General features: G+C 44.8%; 1 protein-coding gene across 1 annotated transcript in view; it reads left to right on the top strand.

Annotated features, from left to right (window-relative positions):
* NBN (nibrin) overlaps positions 1 to 23,004 on the top strand; it is a 147,301-nt gene that overhangs the window by 102,147 nt on the left and 22,150 nt on the right. Inside the window, exons 12-14 of the mRNA XM_082258007.1 lie at positions 16,712 to 16,792; positions 18,311 to 18,472; positions 21,072 to 21,185. Coding sequence (XP_082114133.1) covers positions 16,712 to 16,792; positions 18,311 to 18,472; positions 21,072 to 21,185 — 357 coding nt within the window. The remainder of the gene's footprint in view (positions 1 to 16,711; positions 16,793 to 18,310; positions 18,473 to 21,071; positions 21,186 to 23,004) is intronic.

Genomic DNA, 23,004 nt, shown 5'->3' with positions numbered 1-23,004 from the left:
TTCCTTTGTTGATTTGGATCTATGCTTTGGGTCATTGTTATGCTTGAAAAATTAAGTTCCTTGTCATGTTCAGCTTTCTAGCAGAAGTGTGAAGGTTTTGTGACAATATTGACTGGTATTTGGAACTGTTCATAATTCCCTCTACCTTGACTAAGGCACCTGTTCCAGCTGAAGAAAAACAGCCCCAAACCATGATGCTGCCACCGCCATGCTTCACTGTGGGTATGGTGTTCTTTTGGTCATGTGCAGTGTGGTTTTTGCGCCATGCATATCTTTTGGAATCATGGCCAAAAAGTTCAACCTTGGTTTCATCAGACCATAACCTGTTTTCCCACATTCTTTTGGGAGACTTCAGATGTGTTTTTGCAAAATTTAGCCAGGCTTGGATGTTTTTCTTTGTAAGAAAAGGCTTCTGTCTTGCCACTCTTCCCCATAGCTCAGACATATGAAGAATATGGGAGATTGCTGTTATATGTACCACACAGCCAGTACTTGCTAGATATTCCTGCAGCTCCTTTAATGTTGCTGTAGGCCTCTTGGCAGCCTCCCTAACCAGTTTTCTTCTCATCTTTTCATCAATTTTGGAGGGACGTCCAGTTCTTGGTAATGTCACTGTTGTGCCAGATTTTCTCCACTTGATGATGACTGTCTTCACTGTGTTTTTTATGGTATATCTAATGCCTTGGAAATTATTTAGTACCCTTCTCCTGACTGATACCTTTTCACAATGAGACCCATCTGATGCTTTGGAAGCTCTTTGCGGACCATGGCTTTTGCTGTAGGATGGGACTTAGAAAATGTCAAGAAAGAACTACTAGAACAGCTGAACTTTATCTGGGGTTAATCAGAGGAACTTTAAATGATGGCAGGTGTGTACTGACTCCTAATTAACATGAGTTTGAATGTGATTGCTTAATTCTGAACACGACTACATCGCCAGTTATAGGAGGGTGTGTACACCTATACAAGCACATTATTTTATTTTTTTATTTTTACTTCCTCTCCCTAAAATATTTCAGTTTGTTTTTAGTTGAGTTGTACAGTTTATAGGTCACATTAAAGGTGGAAAAGTTCTGAAATGATTTATCTTTGTCTCATTTTTTTACATCGCAGAAATCTGACATTTTAATAGGGGTTTGTAGACTTCTTATGTCCATTGTAGTTACATAGTCTGGCTGAAAAAAGACACAAGTCCATCTAGGAGAAAAAATATCAAATATCAAAAATGTAATTTCTCTATCGTTCATCAACAGACGCAGCACCATCTAGTCAGAGACTATAGGGTTATACTCCTCCTATCAGGAATAGGTACTAGGCAGGAAAAAATTTTAACCACACCTATGGGGGCTGTCCCTGCAGGCATAACCCCACACACCCTGCTATCATCAAACAGTTTGTTTCTGCCTAGTTTAAGGAATAGGACCTAGCTTCCTGCTGGGACTTCGGTCTTAGCTATTATAGGAAAGTTTGTTTGTGATTTTTTATTTTCACTAGTTAGTTCCTGAGGACCAAGATTCAGAGGAACTCCATGCAACAGCCAGCTGAGGTTTCACACTGGATAATGTAGATCCTTAAGGTCTCCCGGCCTGGCCAGTGAGCGTGAGCAGGTTATAGTCCAGAACTAGGCCTCACCACGACAGTGCCCCAACCGTCTCGCTGCGACGCACACGACCTGGAACGCCCTGAGTCGCAGCTTCCCCTTGGCTGTCAGCACCCCCATCCCGGGTGAGAGGTGATCTGTTTCGGAATGGCACCCACCTGGTACCATGGTATGGTGAGTAAATTGTCCCCCTAAAAACCCCTGGTGGTCTCAGGGCAGACGTGGGCCCTTCCCTGGGATAGTCGGACCTTAGGGGGCTCCCTCGGTTCCTTTTGGCACCTCGGAGGACTAGTCCTGGGTACCCCTCGGCATTCCCCTACCCCAAGCAAGTTTCTACCTAGGGGGGGGGGGGGGTGCAGTAATAATGCGGCCGTTGTGACGCTTATTTTGACTTGTCCTGTGTGGGACCGCCCGATGCCTATTGTTCTGGGCCCCATTTTAGGAGTCCTGTAGACCAAATGATGCGTCATGGGGGCCGCCATTTTGCGGTGGATCATGATTTTTATATTCCCATTAGTTTATATGGGCAGCCATTTTCTATAATTCCCCATTGAGAATGCATGAGTGTCCATTTTCCTGAGGTCCATAGGCTGCACAGGCATGCAGCATGGTTGTTTAGAATATAGAGGCTGAGTTTTTCTCTTCCTCTTCCTGTACAGTCAGTGTCAGTTTCGTTTTTGCACAGATCATGCTGGAAGTCTCCTCTGTTATCTGGTAACGTTTTTCCTGGGGTTCCCTGTGGGTTTTTCTTAATTCTCTCTGCTATTATCTTATAATAACCAGGGATTGTGAGCCTGCACTTATAGCGGTGGGACCGTGTTTTTGGCGGTCTTAAAGAGACACTGCCCAATTATTTTAAAAAGTGTAACATGTAGTCCCAGGGTAATATTTCACCTGGGAGCGATTTCAGGAGCTACTGGTTCTCCGTTTCAGCCAGAGATTGCAGCTTTTTTGAAAAATTTGATGTCTAAGGTAGATTTTGTCATTAATAGTGCTGCCAGCCGCAAACGCCCTCCACCCTCATCTGCAGGGTCTTCGGACTCTGAGATGGACATGGCCGCCACAGACGAGACCACCCTGAGGGGTCGGTGTCGTCACATTCTGACAGTGAAGAGGACCTGTCCTCATCAACCACCACGCTTTGGTGGAAGCTCTGATTCAGTGCGGGAAACTTTAAAATTGGCTGATGAACCCACAGCGCCGGGTACACAGGTGTCTTTTGGCTCCCGCAAATCCCATAAATCAGGCAAGGTGTTCCCTTGCCCAGAATTGTTTCATACTATTGTGGATGAACAATGGCGGTGCATTAAGCACATGTTAGTAGGGCTGCAACTAACGATTATTATATTAATCGATTAGTTGGCCGATTATTGTTTTGATCGATTAATCGGATAAAATCATAAATACTCAAAAAAACTCAATATGCCTTTTTTTTTTCATTTATTTAAAATAATAATGAACAAACTGCAGAAACAAAAATGTAAACTTTACAATTTAACAATTTACAATTAACATTGTACAACTGTGCAAATTTTTAGAAAGCAGTACAAAAACAACAAACATTCTGAAAAAAAGGTAGACTTGGACTATAACTGTTCAAGAAACTTTTCATTGGAATGTAAAAATGTCAACATGTCCACGTGCTCAGGGCTGAGGCTGGCTCTCTTTTTAGAAACGATGTTGCCTGCAGCAGAAAAGAGGCGCTCTGATGGAGTGGAGGTGCCTGGGATGCACAAGAAGGATTTCACTAGTTTTGCCAAGGTAGGATATTTCTCTTGGTTACCCTTCCACTAATTCAAAGGGTTTCCCAACTTGGCAAGTGGCTTCTCTGCAAAATAAGCCTGAACTTCATTCCTTACTTGTGTATGAATATCCTCCTCAAGTTCCCCCTCTTCTTCTTCACTGCTGCCCCCAGACTCAAGGAGTGAATCAAGTAGAGATGTTGAAGGCTCAGCAACTCTAGTTGCAGGCAAAATGGTTGGTTGCTGCTGCATCTCCCTTCTTAAAGCAAGCGCCTCTGTCTGTACTTTTGCTTGTAGATTAATAACTTGCTCTATCTTCTAAATCTTGGGTCAAGGGCAGAGGAAAGAATTACTGTGTTTGGGACCTGTTCAAAAAGGACCCCCTTCCATCTGCTTTGAAGCTGGTCTGTTGCAGTGGCTTGGAAGGTCTTCAGCGGAGATGATTCAAAAGAAGCACCTTCATTGGACCGCAACAGCCCCTTCACAAGTGCAGGCACGGATTATAGGGTAACATATTCTTGGCCGCTCATGAATACAGTACAGCATTCAAAGTACAGCATTTAAAGGGCTTAAGAGCAGTGGAAAGTTCTTCAAGAATACTCCACTGGTCTGGTTTTAAGTCCAGATAATGTTTGCCCCTTTGTGTAACTGATGGGTCAGACAGAGTTGCAGTTACCGGCCACCTTTGTTCAATGAGTCTGTCAACCATATAGTAAGTGCTATTCCATCTTGTGCTTACATCTTGAAGAAGCTTGTGCTCAGGTGTACCCATTTGCTTCTGCGTCTTTTAATTTGCTGCTGGCTAGCTCACTTTTTTTAAAATGTTCAACTAGTCCTCTTGCAGCACTAACAGCTCTCTCAATTCCTGAATTCTTCAGCGCAGCACCGATCACCAGCTGCAAGGTGTACCCAGTGCAGCGGATACTGGTCCAGCCATGCGTGTCTTCCAGGATTTTGGCAGCAGCTACAATATTTGCACCATTGTCATGGACAATGGCAATTATTTTCTGAGCTGGAATTTCAAATTTTGCAGCGACCTCCAACCATTCTGTAATATTTGCTGCTGTATGTCTTCCAGAGGCATGTTAGTGAGGGAGATAGAAATCATCGTCCACCCCTCCCCTATGTAGTGGCATGTAAGGCCAAGGAAAGCCTCAGTCGCTATGCTTGTCCATATGTCCGCAGTAAAGGCAATTCTGCTTTCATTAGTGCTGATTGCATCCTTCACATTCTGAAATGCCTCCTGGTACTTTCTCTCCACAAGTTTAGTAAAATGGGTTCTTTATGGAAGAGTATATCTAGGGTTCAGTACACTGATCATGCTTTTAAATCCTCGGTCTTTAACCATGGACAGTGGCCGCATGTCAGAGACTAGTATTTTCATAATTGAATCCGTTATAATTGCTGATTTTCGGGGAATGCAGGGAGGATTTAGCTTCACAAACTCTGTCATGGTGCGCTGTTTCTTTCTGCAATGAAAAAGATATGAATGATTACTTAGTATAGTATGCAGGAAAAGCTTTTTCTATGTAACACAATATATCATTTGGGTTTAACTTACCGTCCTGATGTTTCGCCTTCCTCTGTGAAGCCCACGTGTTTCCATTTCATGTGCTCGTGCATCATTGGGGTGCTTCCGTGCCATATAAGTTACATTTTGCAAATTTTACAGGTGACCACCTTCTTTGCAGCATTTAAATTAAAATGCTCCCATGCCTTAGAAGACTTGGGTCGCACACTTTTTTCTGCAGTCATTGTGTCAGCATCCTCAGCCATTTTTATACTGCGATTTTATTTTGCAGCTAGAAGTTAAAAAAAAGTGCGGAGACGGAGTGCAATTTAGTTATTATGAACTAACTATGTAAAGTTTTAAAAAAATATTCTTCAATATCTATATGCACTGCAGTGTTAAGTTGATGAATAACCCCCCCCCCCCTCAGCAACACCAGTGATGGGGCACTGTTCCCCCCCAACGGCAACACCAGTGATGGGGCACTATTCCCCCCCCCCTCCCCCGGCAACACCAGTGATTGGGCACTGTTTGGGAATAAAGTCATTGAAAGTGACACTTGCAGGGCACATAATGCTCCCAGTACTTTTTATACCAAAACTTTTTTTTTTTTTAATTAAGCCGCTATATACTTTAAATAATATAATAAACGCTTATCTAGATAAAATAGTTAATATTCCTTATAAGGTGCAATATTATAATAGAAAAATAAGTGGATAAAAACATTAGTGTCAGCCAGAGCTATGAAATAGGGAACATGGAAAGACCCACTATATGTGCTATACGGACGTTTTTAATCACTTCTTTTTCTATTATAATATTGCACTTTATAAGGAATATTAACTATTTTATCTGGATAAGCATTTATTCTATTTTTTGGCGGGCTGCATTGCATGGACACTGTAGCGCTGTAAGCTCGGCACTCACGTGCTGCTGCTTCTCTCCTCTCTTTCCTCCCTCCATCTGATTGACTCCCTCACTGACGTCAGCAAGAAGGCAGAGAGGAAAGGAGGAGAGAGGGGGCGGTCACGTAAACGCCGAGCTCTGAAACACCGTGAGTGCAGCCGGCAGCTTCACAGAGGAGACGGCGCTGACAGGCAGGGAAAGTGCAGAACGCAGCGCAACTAATCGACGGAGCAACTATTCGATAATGACAATCGTTGACAACGATTGTCATTATCGATTTAGTCGATTAGTTGTTTCAGCCCTACATGTTAGTGGTGCCTAAGCGTTTTGCATGCTGTTACCCCCTTGTGGAGGCAGTGTCCACTAGGTGGACTGTACCACCAAAAGTGTATCCCCCGGTTTCAATGTTGAATAAAGGGACTCTGTTACCAGTGGAAGAGTCTCCAACTTTTGCGGACCCCGTGGAAGGTGGAATCCTTGTCCCACCATTTACACGTGGTAGCAGGTCACATATTAAAAACTACCTCTGTGAATGTTTTGGTAGCGCAGACTGCTACAGAATGGGTGAAGTTACTTAAAAGTAACTTGGAAGCTGAATGGCTCCCCCCTGCGGTGTTGGAACTACTGGACCAGTTGGCTCAAGCCCTGGTGTTCATGTGTGATACATTCCTGGATTCATCCCCGTTGGTGGCCAGGGCATCGGCAGTGGGGATTGCTATTAGGCGCATGGTGTGGCTGAAAAGCTGTTCAGCGGACCAGGCTTCTAAAAAGGCCTTGTCTGATCTTCCCTTCTTAGGGGAAAGGCTGTTTGGATCCTCTCTCTGGACGAGTTGATCAAAGGTATCATGGGGGTAGGAGCACTCATCTTCCCCATTTCTCTAAGGGCAAGACGTCATGTCCTAGGCGGGGGCTTTCCTTTAATGCTCATAAGCGTCTTTTTCACTCTGCAGGATTTTGGTTAGAACATCAGTTTCAAGAAATCCGCGCTGACACCTGTTTTGAGTCTGGATTATCTGGGCTTGACTTGTATTCAGCCTTGGCCAAGGTGTTTCTTCCCCCGGACAAGCTGCAAAAGTTCCAGGAGGTGATTCGGTTGTTGTTGGTGAACAATCTGTCCTCTCTTCGAGTTTGCATGTGGGCCTTGGGTCTGATGGTATCAACCTTCGAAGCGGTGCCGTTTGCTCAGTTTCATACCAGACCTTTGCAAAGGGAGATTCTTGTCAAATGGAACAAGGATCCAAAGTCCTTGGACTCTTTGATACGGTTAATCCACAACACTAAGTCTACTCTGTTGTGGTGGATCCAGTCTCCAGCAATATGCCAGGGCAAGTCCTTCCTTCCGTTGTTTTGGACGGGGGTGACCATGGATGCCAGCCTATCGGGCTGGGGCGGGGTGCTGGGGAAGCTCTGTGCCCAGGGTACCTGGACGATGGAAGAGTGAAAACTACCGATAAATGTTTTGGAGCTCAGAGCAATAAAGCTTTGTCTGAGCCATTGAACGACTTGTCTGCAAGATTGTCCGGTTCGGATTCAATCAGAAAACGCCACGGCTGTGGCTTATATCAATCACCAGGGGGGCACCAAGAGTGTCTTGGCTGCCAAATAGGTGGCCGAGATTCTGGCCTGGGCGGAAAAATTAATTCCAGCCCTCTCTGTTGTACACATTCCAGGTGTGGAGAACTGGCAAGCGGATTACCTGAGTCGTCAGGTGTTGGATCAAGGGGAGTGGTCCCAGATCCTCTGGCCGACGACACAGACGCCCAGGTGGCCCCTTGGGGTCAGTATTGGCTAATTTATTATTTTCCTCCCTTGAAACTCCTGCCGAGGCTTCTGCGCAGGATAGAGGTGGAAGGGATTCCGGCTATTCTGGTGGCTCCGGACTGGCCTCACCGTTCTTGGTACGCTGGCCTTGTAAGGGAAGATCTGTTGTCTCAAGGTCCAATCTTACATCCTGCTTTAAAGTCGCTGGCTTTAACGGCATGGCTGTTGAAAGCCAGGTGTTGAGAGATAGAGGTCTTTCTGACTCTGTGATTCCTACACAGTTGAATGCTAGGAAGTCGACTCCTAGGAAGATATATCGTCGTACATGAAAATCTTATATTTTATGGTGTGAATCACTGAAGGTACACCCTTGCTTGTTTTCGATAGCTAGGGTCTTGGCCTTTCTGCAGAAAGGAGTTCAACAGCGGTTGGCTTTGGGCACTATCACAGGCCAAATGTCGGCTTTGGCTATATATTTCCAACGCCCATTAGCTATGCATACTTTGATTCGTACCTTTATACAGGGAGTGCTCCATGGCTCCTCCGAGAAGGTCCCCGCTACCTCTGTGGGACCTCTATCTGGTATTGTCTGTTCTTCAAAAGCCTCCTTTTGAGAACATTTGGGAGATTTCTCTGTTTCTCTATCGTCCATTGACAGACGCAGCCTCATCTTCATGAGCTGAGTGGGCTATGCTGCCACCTGCAGGAGTAGTCTAGGCAGTACATTAGTAAAAGGTTTTTATCATATCCACACCCACGGGGCTGTCCCTCCAGGCATTACCCCCCCTTGCCACAGCCTAGCACATGAGTTTGTTTTTGCCTAGAGAAGGAGTAGGCCCTAGGCTTCCTGCTGGGACTCCGATCTCAGTTTTTTTTCAGAATATTTTCCTTTTATTTCTCTTTACTCAGCTCGCTAGCTAGTTTCAGAGAAGAATTTTCCTGGTGATCTACATGCAACGATGCCAGCTGGGGCTTCGCACTGGATAATCTAGATCCTTATAGTCCCCCTAGTCTGACCTATGAGCGTGAGCAGGTTATAGTCCCGACCTAGGCCTAGCCACAATGGTGCCCCTTTTCCAGATGGGGACGAGCCTGCGAGCGGATGCCTCGCTGGGACGCAACAACCTGGAAAGGCCTGGGTCGCAGCATACCCCTCGGCTGACAGCACCCCCATTTCGGATGGGAGGCAGTCTGCCCGGAGCAGAGCCCAATCCGGTCCATGGTATGGTGAGTAAATGTGACCCCCCTTGCCCCTGCTGGCCTTGGGGGGGATATGGGCCCTCTCCTGGCAGGTCTGTGTGTCCTACCTTCCCTGTCCCTGCAGTGGCTCTGTGTCTGGAGCACCTGGCGCCATGGGTGGGGGGGGGAAGGCTATACATAGTACCTTGGGCTTGCTGGTCCCTGTTGTGGTTCCTGAGGCCTTTATGTGTTGGTCCCTGGCCGCATGGCTTGCCGTGGGCGCTCCCATTTTAAGTGTGTGCAATGTCAATTGTTCCCCATAGTCTTGTATGGGGCAGCCGTTTTCCCTGAGCTTCCTATTGATCTATATGGGCATCCATTTTTGTGTAGCCCTTGTGTTATACTGAGCAGCGTGACCTTTCTCAGGTGACATCACTTCCTGTGCATTTGTTTGTTTTCCAAGGTCACTTCCTGTCTTTCTCTCCATGCTGCTGGAATGATCAGGAGGATGGTTTGTCGTGGGTGGTACAGTACTTGGGGTCCCTGCGGACATATCCCTGCACATTCTGCTGTCAGTTTATTCTAAAGGGGTTCCCTGCAGACCGCTGCGATCGGTGGTGGGTACCGCGATCGGCGCTCTTAAAGCGACAGTAGGTTTTTGCAAATTGCAATATGGAGTCCCAAACTGTGCAATTACCCTCAGACCCACTCTGTGCGACTCCCGGTCAGTCCAGATCGCAGTCGCTGGCCGCGGTTTCAGCACCTCTGGAAAGCCTGGTGAGTAAAGTTGATTTAGTCATTAAAAAAGTTAATAGCCAAAAACGGCCGCTGCTTTCTACATCTATGGAGGTATCCTCTGATTCAGAGGCTGATGTGGTCGCCCCGGACGCCCCCCTACCTGAGGGGTCCCTGTCCTCGCAGTCAGATGGTGAAGAGGACCTGTCAACCTCCGCAGTCCACATCCCAGGTGTGGAGAATCGGCAGGCGGATCAGGTTTTGGATCAAGGGGAATGGTCCCTTCATCCGGAGGTGTTTCATCTGGTTGGGGACTCCGGAGGTGGATCTGTTTGCGTCTCGACTCAAGAGGAAAGTTCAGAGGTTTGTGGCCAGGTCTCCGGATCCTCTGGCCGACGCCACAGACGCTCTGGTGGCTCCTTGGAGTCAGTATCGCCTGATCTATTCCTTCCCTGCGCTCATTCTCCTGCCGAGGTTTCTTCGCCGGGTGGCAATGGAAGGCATTCCGGTCGTTCTGGTGGCATCAGACTGGCCTTGGCAGTCCTGGTATGTAGAGCTGGTAAAAATGGTCGTGGATATTCCATGGCTTCTTCCTCTGAGGGAAGATCTACTATCTCAAGGACCGATCTTCCATCCTGCTTTACGGTCGCTGGCTTTAACGGCTTTGCTGTTGAAAGCAAGGTGTTGAGGGATAGAGGTCTCTCTGAATCTGTGATTCCTTCCCTTTTGAAGGCCAGGAAGTCGACACTTAGGAAGATCTATCATCGTACGTGGAAAGCGTACATTTCATGGCGTGAATTGCTGCACTCTTGCTTGTTCTTTATAGCTAAGGTTCTGGCCTTCTTACAGAAAGGGGTTGAGCAGCGCTTGACGTTGGACACTATCAAGGGCCAGGTGTCGGCCATGGCTATTTACTTCCAACGTCCGTTGGCTACTAATAGTCTGATTCGCACTTTCATTCAGGGGGTGCGTCCTCTGGCTCCTCCGAGGAGATCCCCGTTACCTCCGTGGGAGCTGTTTTTTTCTGTTCTGTTTTGAGAATATTGGGGAGATTTCTCTGCTTTCTTTGTCACAGAAGGTTGCCTTCCTAGTGACTATCACTTCTGCTCGCAGAGTCTCTGAGTTGGCGGCGCTGTCTTGTCGTTCGCCTTATTTGGTGGTCCACAGGGATAAAGTGGTCCTCCGACCTCATCTGTCTTTTCTTTCTAAGGTGGTGTCAGATTTTCATCTAAATGAAGACATTGTGTTGCCCTTCCTTATGTCCTAAGCCTAAACATCCCAAGAAAGTTGTCTTGCACTCTCTGGATGTGGTTCGGGCATAAAGGGTTTATCTGACGGTACTGAGTCCTTCAGGAAGTCGGACGCTCTCTTTGTCCTTCCAGACGGTCCTCGCAAAGGTTTGACTGTGTCCGCTGCTACCTTTTCGAGATGGATCAGACAGACGGTTGTTCAGACTTATTCAATCAAGGGTCAGGTTCCTCCTTTTCCTGTGAGGGTGCATTCTACTACAGTGAGTGAGTGAGAGCGCTGAGTGCCTCTTGGGCTTTGCGCCACCAGGCCTCTGTTATACAAGTTTGTAAGGCAGCGACTTGGTCGTCTGTGCACACCTTTACAAAATTTTACAAGTTGGATTTGTTGGCTTCTTTGGATTCCTCTTTTGGCTGTAAGGTTTTGCAGGCTGCTGTTTCGTGAGAGAATTTTTTTTTTTTAATTATCCTCTTAGGGGTTTTTTTTTGCCTTGGTGAGCTCCTGTTTGGTTGAGCTCCATATTGCCCGGTTGGCTAGGTATAGCCTCTTGGAGTTGACGCTACTGTTTGGTTGTGTTTCTCCCACCCCTCATGCTTATACTGCTTTGGGACATCCCACTCAGCTTATGAAGATGAGGCTGCGTCTGTCAATGGACGATAGAGAAAATACGATTTTTGTAAGATCTTACCTTAAAATCTTTTTCTCTGATGTCCATCGGCAGACGCAGCACCCGCTCCTCTGGGGATGGTTCTTTTGTCTTTACTGCTTGCAACTAAACTGATGTGCTGGGCTGTGGCAGTGGGGGTTATTCCTGGAGGGGCAGCCCCGTGGGCGTGGATATATTAAAAACTTTGTACTAACGTACTGCCTAGACTACTCCTGCAGGTGGCAGCATAATCCACTCAGCTCATGAAGATGAAGCTGCGTCTGTCGATGGACATCAGAGAAAAATATTTTACAGGAAGATCTTACAAAAATCGTATTTTTCGATGTCCCAGAAGGTTGCCTTGGTGGCTATCACTTCCGTTCGCAGAGTATCTGAACTGGCAGCGTTGTCCTTCCGCTCATCTTATCTGGTTATTCACAGGGATAAAGTTGTAATTCGACCTGATCAGTCGTTTCTTCCTTAGGTTGTTTCTGATTTTCATCTGAATGAAGACATTGTGTTGCCTTCACCCTGCCCTAAGCCCAAACATTCTAAGGAAATTGCGTTCCACTCTTTGGATGTGATTCAGGCGATCAGGGTCTATCTGGAGACCACTGAGTCTTTTAGAAAATCAGACGCTCTTTTTATCCTTACAGAAAGATCTCGTAAGGAATTGGCTGTGTCTGCGGCGACCATATCCAGATGGATCAGGCAGACGGCAGTTCAAGCTTGTTCACTGAAGGGTCAGGTTCCTCCTTTTCCCGATGAAGGCGCATTCTATGAGAGCACTGAGTGCCTCTTGGGCTTGGCCATCAGGCGTCGGTGCTGTAAGTCTGCAAGGCGGCAACTTGGTCGCCTGTGCACATGTTTACAAAATTCTACAAAGTAGATGTGTTGGCATCTTTGGATGCTTCCTTTGACCGCAAGGTTTTGCAGGCTGCTGTTTAAAGAGAACTTTTTGTTTCTCTTTGAGGGTGTATTGTGTTTTCAGGCTGAGCTCCAGTTGTTCCTGGTTGAGCTCCATGTTACCTGATTGGCTAAGTTAAGCCTTTGGGGAGATACGTTTCCGTTTGGGTTGTCTTCAAACCCCTCATGAATATACTGCTTTGGGACATCCCTGTAGTCTCTGACTAGATGGAGCGGCATCTGTCTTTGAACGATAGAGAAAACTGGATTTTTGTAAGAACTTATGGAAAAATCCTTTTCTCTGAAGTTTGACAGACGCAGTACCCACCCCTCTACTTCTGAGTGAATAGGTTTAATTTCTATTCTAAACACTGCTTGCAACTAAACTGTTTGATGATAGCAGGGTGTGTGGGGTTATGCCTGCAGGGACAGCCCCAATAGGTGTGGTTAAGCTTTTTTCCTGCCTAGTACCTATTCCTGATGGGAGGAGCATAACCCTGTAGTCTCTGACTAGATGGAGCTGTGTCTGTCGATGAACTTCAAAGAAAAGGATTTTTCGGTACGTTTTTACAAAAGTCCAGTTTTTTTTTTTTTTCAGTAATTCAATTCAAAAAGTGAAACTTGCATACACTGCCTTGAAAAAGTATTCAAACCCCTTTGAAATTGTCCACATTTTATGTTACAACCAAAAACATAAATGTATTTTATTAGGATTTTATGTGATAGACCAACACAAAGTGGCACATATATGTCTCTACCACATCTAGAGAGTGAACTTTTTTTCCCATTCTGCCTGCCAAAAAAGCTCAAGCTCTGTCAGATTGGATGGAGAGCGTCTGTGAACAGCTATTGGAAGTCTTGCCAGAGATTCTCAATTGGATTTAGATCTGGACTTTGACTGAGCCATTCTAACACATGAATATGCTTTGCTCTAAACCATTTCATTGTAGCTTTGGCTGAATGTTTAGGATCGTTGTCCTGCTGGAAGGTGAACCTCTGCCCTAGTTTTAAGTCTTTTGTAGACTCTAGCAGATTTTTGTCTACGATTGCCCTGTATTTTGCTCCATTCATCTTCCTATCAACTCTGACCAGCTTCCCTGTCCCTGCTGAGGAAAAGCATCCCCACAACATGATGCTGCCACCACCATGTTTCACTGTGGGGATGGTGTGTTCAGGGTGATGTGCAGTGTTAGTTTTCAACCACACATAGCGTTTTGCTTTTAGGCAAAACATTTTAATTTTCGTCTCATCTGACCAGAGCACCTTCTTGCACATGTTTGCTGTGTCCCCCACATGGCTTCTCCAAAACTGCAAACGGTACACTCTGTCTGAAACCTTCACATCCTAAGGAAATTGCCTTGTTTGCTTGGATGTTGTTCGGGCGATACAGGTGTTTTTGGAGACTACCGAGTCCTTTGGTAAGTCGGACTCTCTGTTTGTGAATACGGATGGACCCCGTAAGGGTCAGGCTGCGGCTACCATCTCTCAATGGATCAGACGGTGGTGAAGGCGTATTCTCCTAAGGGCAAGGTTCCTCCTTTCCCTGTCACGGCTCACTCTACGCAGGGCTTTCCGCCATCAGGCGTCAGTGATGCAGGCTTGCAAGGCGGCCTCTTGGTCGTCTGTACATACGTTCACCAAGTTTTACAGAGTGGATGTGTTAGCATCCTCGGATGTGTCCTTTTGCCGCAAGGTTTTGCAGGCCGCCATTTAAGGAGCAGTCCTCTTTTCCTTCTCCTTTATGGTTTTGCTACAATTGAGCCCCAGTTGTTGCTTGTTGGGCTCCATGTTATGTAATTGGCTATGTTAGCCGTGGGAATTGCATTCTTTTAAGTTTGTCCTTTCCCCACCCCTCAGTGGTTACTGCTTTTGGACGTCCTATCCGTCTATGATTTAAAGCAGCAGCTATGTCCATCGGTGGACGAAAGAGAAAATGGGATTTTTTACTTACCGTAAAATACATTTCTCCGAGTCCACCGACGGACGTAGCTCCCACCCCTCTTTTCTCTGAAGAGTTGGGTTTTGGTTATTATTCACTGCTTGCAACTAAACTGAAGATGCAACGATGAGGCCAGGGGTAATAACCAAGGGACCCCGCCCCTCTGGGTATGACAAAGCCCGTTGGCTCTACCTGGTCACTCCTAGTGGGAGGGGCTTATTATCCATTCATCTATGATTTAAAGCAGCTGCTACGTCCGTCGGTGGACTCAGAGAAATGGATTTTATGGTAAGTAAAAAATCAAATTTTTCTGAGATACTGAATTTAGGGTCCTTTCACACGTGCTTTTGCTCAGCTGGGATCGATCCGCCGATCCCCACTGAGCAGGCAGATGACAGCTCCGTCTCTGCTTACTTTGACGAAGCTGTCCGAGTCCTGCTCTCTTCTATGGAAGATAGGATGAAAACCGACCGCTTGTCCGTTTTCTTCCAATCCTCCAGACGGATGGAAAATAGAGTTTCCATCCGTCTGGATTTCACGGACCACATCGGATCGGAGAGCAGCAGGTGTCTGCGCGATCATGTCACCACTAACATCCGCTGCTCCATAGGGGTACATGGAGAATCCGATCAGGTCCGCCTGAAAAACTGACAGGCGGACGTGATTGGAAAGCCCGTGTGAAAGGGGCCTTTGGGTTTCCACTAGCTGTAAGCCATAATTATCAAAATTTAAAGGAAGAAATGCTTAAAACATATCACCAAATGGAATTCCATGAAAAAATCACATCAATAAAGTAGAAAATAAGACACTACCTCCACCAAACACACCATATAAAAATTGACAACGTTGTCACATGTGATAAAAAGTTTGGATTCGAGATCATGAACAAGATTGCAGAGTTATATGGTTGGATCCTGTGTGGCTGTGCTCTGTATGTATCCACCACCACTGCTCAAATTCTGTAGCAGCAGGTGCTAAAAAGGGAATTCTCAAGTAGGGCCAAATCGGTACAGACCATAGGCAATAGTAACTATGCAATGTGTATAGTAACACAAAAACCCTCATGAACAAGGATAATTGTTCCTGAAGGAAGCCTGCATGCACACAGCAGGTGAAACACGTCGTTAGCAGTTCATGGGGGTCCTGGACTCCTGACCTAACCCTGTGGCCTCCCCCCTACCCAGAGATGTGAGATTTCCCCGACATCTGATTTATTCACACGGTTGGAGACCTGAGCAGACTAGAACAGGCTGAAGCTGAGCTGTCATATGCAAGCGTAAACCTGAAACTATACCTGGCTGAATTGGATGGATATTTGTCTCAGCCACTGCCTAATAGAGCTGAACTAGCCCGACCAGAGACAGGTGAGCAGTGTGGACACATAATCCGGATATCTACTTCTACTCGGCTTGAACAAGACATTGGACATACATCATTGAGTACATACCACTTTTAATAGTGCTCCATGCACGGAGAACTGTACTGGGGATTCACCCAGTACCTCTGGTCCAGTCATACTTCACCTCCATAGCCATTATGGCCCTGATGAACTTATAAGCTGTGCCCTCCAATCTCGATTTCCACCTTTACCCAATCCTACTCCACCTTCAGGCTACCGTCTCTTGGAGTCCACGACAGGCAGTTCAGTTTATCCTCCGTTAATCCACTTCAGGCTGTCATCCACTTCAGGCTCTGCACAATATGTCTATATAATGACTATATCACTTGACTGACTCTACTGATTCCACTGATCTCCATATCTATGGGATACACTGCTACTATCTGCTCATCTACACTTCATCTCATGTACTTCGACTTGAGTGTTTCCGTTCAGGTGATCTCGCTTCTCCCTAACCCATTGCAGGTTACCGTAGGGGATTTCATCAATTATCCTTGTTCAGGAGGGTTTTTGTGGTACTATACACATTGCACAGTTACTATTGTGTATGGTCTGTACTGATTTGGCCCTACTCGAGAATTCCCTTTTCAGTACCTACTGCTACAGAATTTAAGAAGCAGTAGTGGATACAGAGCACGGTCACACAGGATCCGATCATTTAACACTGCAACTTCTAAGGCTGACTAACCTGGGATTCTGGATCCAGTTCTTCTTGAACTGTTCTCTCCTCTAGTTTGATCCAGTATAATCTCAGTAGCTTTTGTTCCCCATGCCATCTAATCTGATCATAAGGTCAGCTCTTAATAAGTCTGTTTGTGTCACATTTTTGGCTTTGTCCAGACATACCAGGCTATTAAAGATTGATTTCACAGCCCTGTCCATTTTCACAAGCTCAGCATGAATAGAGAGGGGAAAACCACGCTGCCAGTTTTACATTCCAGCAATTGTAGCAATGCTTCAGAGGATTAATTATTTGTAAGTAATGTGGCATACTTTGTTTTCCACTAATTGAAAATTCCACACACAGATTAGCCACCATTCACGGGGAGGGATGGGATCCTGGTAATGATGATACATTTTCCTTGAAATGGTTCATTTGTGTATTTTTTGATGCCTGTTACATTTATTTATTTTTCTCAGGTTCCCCAGCAAAGTGAACAAAAAGTAAAAACTGAACCATTGGTAAAACAGGAGCCAGAATCACCATGTGAGGACAAAAAGGTAATTTTATTTATGGAAGGTCTTGATGACTGTTTAAGAAGCCATCTGAGCCCAGCCTGCTTTGGGCTGCACTCCGCACAGCCAGAGCATCTGTCCTCGGTTTCTTATAGGATTTAGTTAACATTGGCGCAGTTTTGTCCTGTGTGTGTGTTTTATTCCATTAAAGACCCTGCAAGTACATAAAAATGCCTGTTTATTGCATCCTAATTTCTCATTGTGAGTTCACAATACACTGCAGTTTTGTGGGCTGAATGATGTCAATGCTGCTTCTTTGTCTTTTCTTAAAGCAGAACTATAGGCAAAACATTTTTTTTTACATTGGATAGCATAAAGGAGAGTTATAACCCGTCAGATTTTTTTTTCGCCATCTGTGTCCCATTGCGGAGATTTCCCTTAACATCGTGTCCCATAGCCAAACAGGAAGTGAGTGAAAATCCCTGCAAATTAAGGGAATTCCTTGGGGACCTCCAGGTCATCAGAACGGGGCACAGACAGCAATAAAAACTGACAGGTATTCTAATTCCCCTGTACTCTATCCAAAACCAAAAAAAAATAAAGTTTTGCCTTTAGTTTTACTTTAAGGACTATTCAAAGTAATGTCACAAGGAAGCCCATGAATAAATGATCATATTGGAGCAAGGTAGGTCTTGCATGGGGTGGTTCTTGCATGGTTATCTGAGAGAAATGGGACCACTGATATGCTAGAGAAAATAGCAGAGGGGAGAGGCTGTGGAGAAGGGCGAAACAGGAGTTCTAGAGGGAAAGAGGAGGAGCACAAGCAAGGCAGAGAGAAGAAGAAATATAGGGTAAGGATGCAAAAGTAGGAAGAGAGTACCCCCCCAGAGAACCACGGAAACTAAAGGGAACTCTGTGACACTTATGTTACAAATCCAAAAAATGGGATGTCATCTGTGACGATGAAATTTGCTTGAGCCAAGGCTGCCAGGTGCATGAAAATGTATATGTGTATTGTAGAGGACTGCCATAAGTTTCTTTGGCCAGTGGGAGTATAACACATTGCCCTGGCATCAGCAGGAGTAAAAAATGATCCATCTTTATTGGGTCAGAGATGGGGGGGGGGGGGGGTTATGCTGCCCTATCGTTGGCATGAGTGGGAGGAATAGTGTTCCATCATTGGTATCAGTGGTAGGAATAGTGTTCCATCTTTGGTATCAGTGGGAGGAATAGTATTCCATTGTTGGCATCAGTGGGAGGATTAGTGCCCCATAGCTGGCATCAGCGGGAGGATTAGTGCCCCATCATTCGTGTCAGTGGAAGAAATTGTGCCCGATCAATGGTGTCAGTGGTAGGAATTGTGCCCCATCATTGCTGTCAGTGGAAGAAATAGTGCTCCAAGGGTCGGATAAAGGCAAGAAAAGGTATTTTCGCAGGGTCTTTCTGCAATGCATTTTAATGTGGCTATTTTAGTTTTACATATACAGTATATATATATATATATATATATATATATATTAAATAATAATCTCTCAATTCCAACTTTCAAAATCCTTCATACAGACTATGATGGTGCACCCAAAGAATGAAAATGACGACAACTTTCCAAACAGACTTTTGCTGACAGAGTTTCGAACACTTGTTGTCAGTCGGCAAGCAGGATGCAGTCAGTACACCACCAATACCAAGCAAAGAAATGGACCTAATTTTAAAAAATTCAGAAAGGTATTCACTGAAGGGGATACTGTTTACATAATTTGCTTTATTTTGTATTGCAGTTGCTGTTATTTCAGTTGATCCTTCTGTGATTTTGTTAGATCTGGCAGATTTAAATCACTACTAAATTAAAGAATAAGTTCATATTTACAAAAAAAAATAATGCATGTACAATTTTTTGCAGGTAAAAAAAATAACATTTATTTATTTATTATTTGGAGCCTGTAATGCATTGCACCCACGATCAGCAGATCATGGGTGTAATGCCCCATTCCTGAAGACTGTCTGTGTAGCTGTCTTCCCGTACCCCTTACAGGCAGGCAATTACTGAATGACAGGAAGTTAAATGAACTACCTAGAGTGCTCATCGGCATCCTGGTTGTTCATTGAGAACTACAAGTCTTCAGCCACAAAGGCTGATGGTACTTGTAATTGTTTACAGGGATCTGTGAATGAAGGACGTGACCGTGTGGGCGGAGCCCCGCACAGCCGCTCTCTTTTTGAATTGTGACAGTGGGTGTGGGGTAAAGATCCCTGGCCCAATGTCACAGGAAGGGGGGTGAGGGGGCAGATGCTTAACAGAAGGTGGTGGCTCTGTGGTTTGCATATCTGCTTTGTAGCACCTCGGGCCCCCGGTTTGAATGAGGTTTAGGACACTAGGACACTACTCCACTCCGCGTGGAGTATTTGATAGCCTAAGCTTAACTTCAGTATACCGTTTAATGTTTTTTCTATAATCTTTGTTATTTGCGCATTCTTGATACAGCTTATTTTTGTGGCCGTGCATGGCAGGACCACATGCAAAAGATTAAATCTGATCTTTTGTGGGGGGGGGGGGGGGGTGTATGGGGGCAATAATGAAATCATGATACTAATAGTCCAACTTAGATGCTTGTTAGAATATAAACACAGTTTTACTGGCACAATCACATCTTTCAGTCTTACATTGATGTGAAGGTGACCACAATTAATTTTACTGTTAACCAGGTTTTTGCATACCTGGCTCCTGTTTGCATGTTCTAAAGTCCCACTTGCATGTTTGGTTTTGTATTTGATGTTGGGATTATGGGATGATACTTTTGGGGTTCTTGAAGGAGATTTATACAAATACTCCACTTCTCATTTTAATTTGTGATTTGTTATATTCCATAGGGGTAATATCCTGCTGCCTTTGCAGCTAAAGGGAGAAGCCATTGGAGGTTGGCTTAAAGCAGAGCTCCACCCAAAAGGGGAAGTTACACTTGTTTGCACCCCCACCACTGCCACATTTTCCACTTTTTTTGGGGGAGCGGGCACCTGTCAAAACCGGGTGCCTGCTTTCTCCCAAAAAGTGCCATGACAGTATTTGCAGCTACTGACTTAAATTTTTTGGGGGGAGCCTGGAGCTCCTCTTTAACTATACCATCCCCAACCTCAAGTATAAATGAGCCCTTAGCCTTTGCAGCAGGGCTACTGAAATAACAGTTTCTGGAAAAAGGTTATTTCTCTTATGTCCTCCGACAGTCGCAGCCTGTTCAGTATTCCTTCACCATTGGGTAATGTGCCCTCTCTGCAGGAGCAGGCTAGGTAGTGAAAAGGTTAACAACAAAAGCTTTACACAGACACATCTCTAGGGGGCTGTCCCTCAGACATTACCCATCAGCCACTTGGTGCTGCTCTTCAGTTAATTGCTGCCTTGCTCAGGAGTAGGACTAGGGTACCCTGCTGGGACGCCTTGTCTCAGTTTTTTATTTTCTTTGGAAAACTTGATGTGATGGCATCCTCGGATGCTTGCTTTGGCTGCATTGTTTTGAGCATGGCAGTTGTTTGAAGAGATGTGTTGTTCTGTCTCTTCTTGGGGTGAATTTTGTTCTGGGGTTGGCTCCTGTTGAGCTTCTGTTGCCCTGTTGGCTTGATTCTTTTCTCTAGCCTGGTTGACACGTTGCCTTTTCTTTGGTTGCGTCTTCCCACCCCTCACACCTGCACTGCTTTGGGACGTCCCAATCGTGAAGGAATACTGAACGGGTTGCGACTGTCAGAGGACATAAGAGAAAATAGAACCATAGAACTTACCGTAAAATTCTTTTCTCTGAGTCCTCTGACAGTCGCAGCCCCCGCCCCTCTATTTTTTGGGGTTGATTGTCTTCCTGTACTGCTTGTTACGAAACTGAAGAGCAGCACCGAGGGACAGCCCCCTAGAGGTGTGTCTGTGTAAAGCTTTTGTTGTTCACCTTTTCACTACCTAGCCTGCTCCTGCAGAGAGGGCACATTACCCAATGGTGAAGGAATACTGAACGGCTGCGACTGTCAGAGGACTCGGAGAAAATAATTTTATGGTAAGTTCTTACAAAAATTCAACTTTTTGCTTTTTAGTAGCAGGTTGACCCCATTGTATCATCATAAATGATGTACTAAGTACAGGAATGGAAGCAAAGCTTTCATTTTTGTTAATGAGTCAGACCTGCTGAGGAATAAATGAGTGGCATCAACCTAGTTCTAAGCTGTTGGGTTCTGTTGTGTGTGTGTGTGTGTGTGTGTGTGTGCTACTGTTTAATCTTTGGGACCCCAGAAAATTCCACAGTTTTTTTCCTTAAAAAGGTTGATGGATTCCTTTTATTAATTTTAACAGATTGCCTATCCAGGAGCTGGAAGCTTTCCTCATATCATAGGAGGCTCAGACTTAATTGCTCATGACAAGAAGAAGAATTCAGAACTGGAACAATGGTTACGTCAGGAGATGGAGGTAATGGAAGACAAGTTAACAATATAGGCTTTGAATTGAAATCACATGCTGTGCTTTTTTACCTATTTATTGGTGCATATCCCTCCCTGGGGTCTAGATTACAACACAGCTTTCTTATACATTGTTTCCCTCTTGCCAGCATCCCACCATCCGAATGGTCCTTGTTTCAATGTACAGTTCATACCATTACACTGGTGGCAGTCAAGAATTTGGCAATGATAAATAGTTATACTGTATAGTTTTATGTAATTAGTTAGTTATAGCTAGTAGTCAGTCATTGGGACAGACATTTTCCTCCGTGTAATATAGAATATATGTTAAAACTTGTATGGTCCTGGAGCAGTATATCTTATTTATGTTTTTTTTTTTTGAGCTAGATATAAAATTAGACATATACATTATATCTAATTTCACAGTAAGTCAGACCTTTCCCTAATGGCTCTGTTTCCAGAAAGTCTCTGTATATGGTGCTGTGTGTATAATTCTTCATTTATGTGGTACATACTGTACGTCATCAGGCTTAAACTAACATGAGCAGCTCTGGGCCAGTTTATTACATTCCAAAAACCAGGAGAAGCATAGACTTTCTTTGAATTAATATATTCTTTTAGAAGGATGCGTACACAAAGAAACTGCTTTTCTAGTAATCTTTACTAAGACTTTCAATAAAATCTTTAAGCAGAATTACCACTTTGCTGAGGACCCACACACACTGATATTTAGGATTTAGCTTGGTGTTCTTGAAGCCTTCACAGCTCTCCCTAATGCTGGGACAGGAGGAGTGTGTTGATTTACTAAAAGAGTTAAAGCTGTTCACTTAGCAAAGTGAATGTTTACCTAGCTTTTATTGGAGATTAAAGTGGAACTCCCGTCACTGGCATCTTTACACATAAGTTGTCTCTTGTTAGGTGTTCTATATGCTCAGCTCTGTCCTGTTTACTGTATACTTCATTCATTTTTACCCACAGATATTACATCCAGCGCTCTACATATAGTGCTGCCTTTTACAGCTTTAGCAGTGAAGGAATCCTGTAATTTACCCTCCTATTCCTTTCCCCATTCTTAAAACATGAAGGGAATATAAGGCATTCTGTGAATGATTGAGGAGATAGGAGGTTCAGGTACACGATAGTGTGACTTCAATGTGCGTTCTTGTCCATTCACAGAGTGCCTTGTTTTCTGTGTACAGAGAGAGTAATCAGAATCCCTTCAATGTATGAGAGCCAAAGCTCTCAAAGTCAGTGCCCAAAGTAGAGTGCTTGTTGTAGTATCAGGCTACTAGAAATTAATGAATTATACAGCAAACAGGATGGAGCTGTGCATGTAATATATCTCACATGAGATAACTTTTTTTTTTCCCTTAAGAACTTGTAAAAAGGCCTGTTGCTGGAGTTCCACTTTAAATCGGTAGTAAACAGCCCGAAAGATAAAAAAAAAAAAAAAACAATGGGTCCCCCTGCAGCTTTAAGTCATAATGTACTAATATGCACCGCATACCAGCACATTATGACAGACTTATCTGTACACGGAGCCTCCTAGCACTGTCAATGCTCCCTGGCATCTTCACCCAGTTTTCCTTCGGCTGTATGAGAGGCCGGGAACACGATGACGTCATTCTTGCCCATGCATGCGGGAGCCCTGAAAAGCTCTGAAGGTGCTGTATGGTCATAGTGCATGCGCAGGTGACGTCACCGGCTCTATGTTGTGTGAATATTTCCTAAACAGTGCAGGTTTAGGAGATATTCACTGTACCTACTTGTAAGCCTTATTATAGGCTTACCTGTAGGGACAAGTTCAAAAGTGGAGTTTAATTCCACTG

This window comes from Pelophylax lessonae (genome assembly GCF_965119305.1).
Source record: "Pelophylax lessonae genome assembly, chromosome: 5".
NCBI classification, from domain to species: domain Eukaryota; kingdom Metazoa; phylum Chordata; class Amphibia; order Anura; family Ranidae; genus Pelophylax; species Pelophylax lessonae.
The sequence above is the reverse complement of the archived record's forward strand: the minus strand, read 5'-3'. Positions and strand labels throughout refer to the sequence as shown.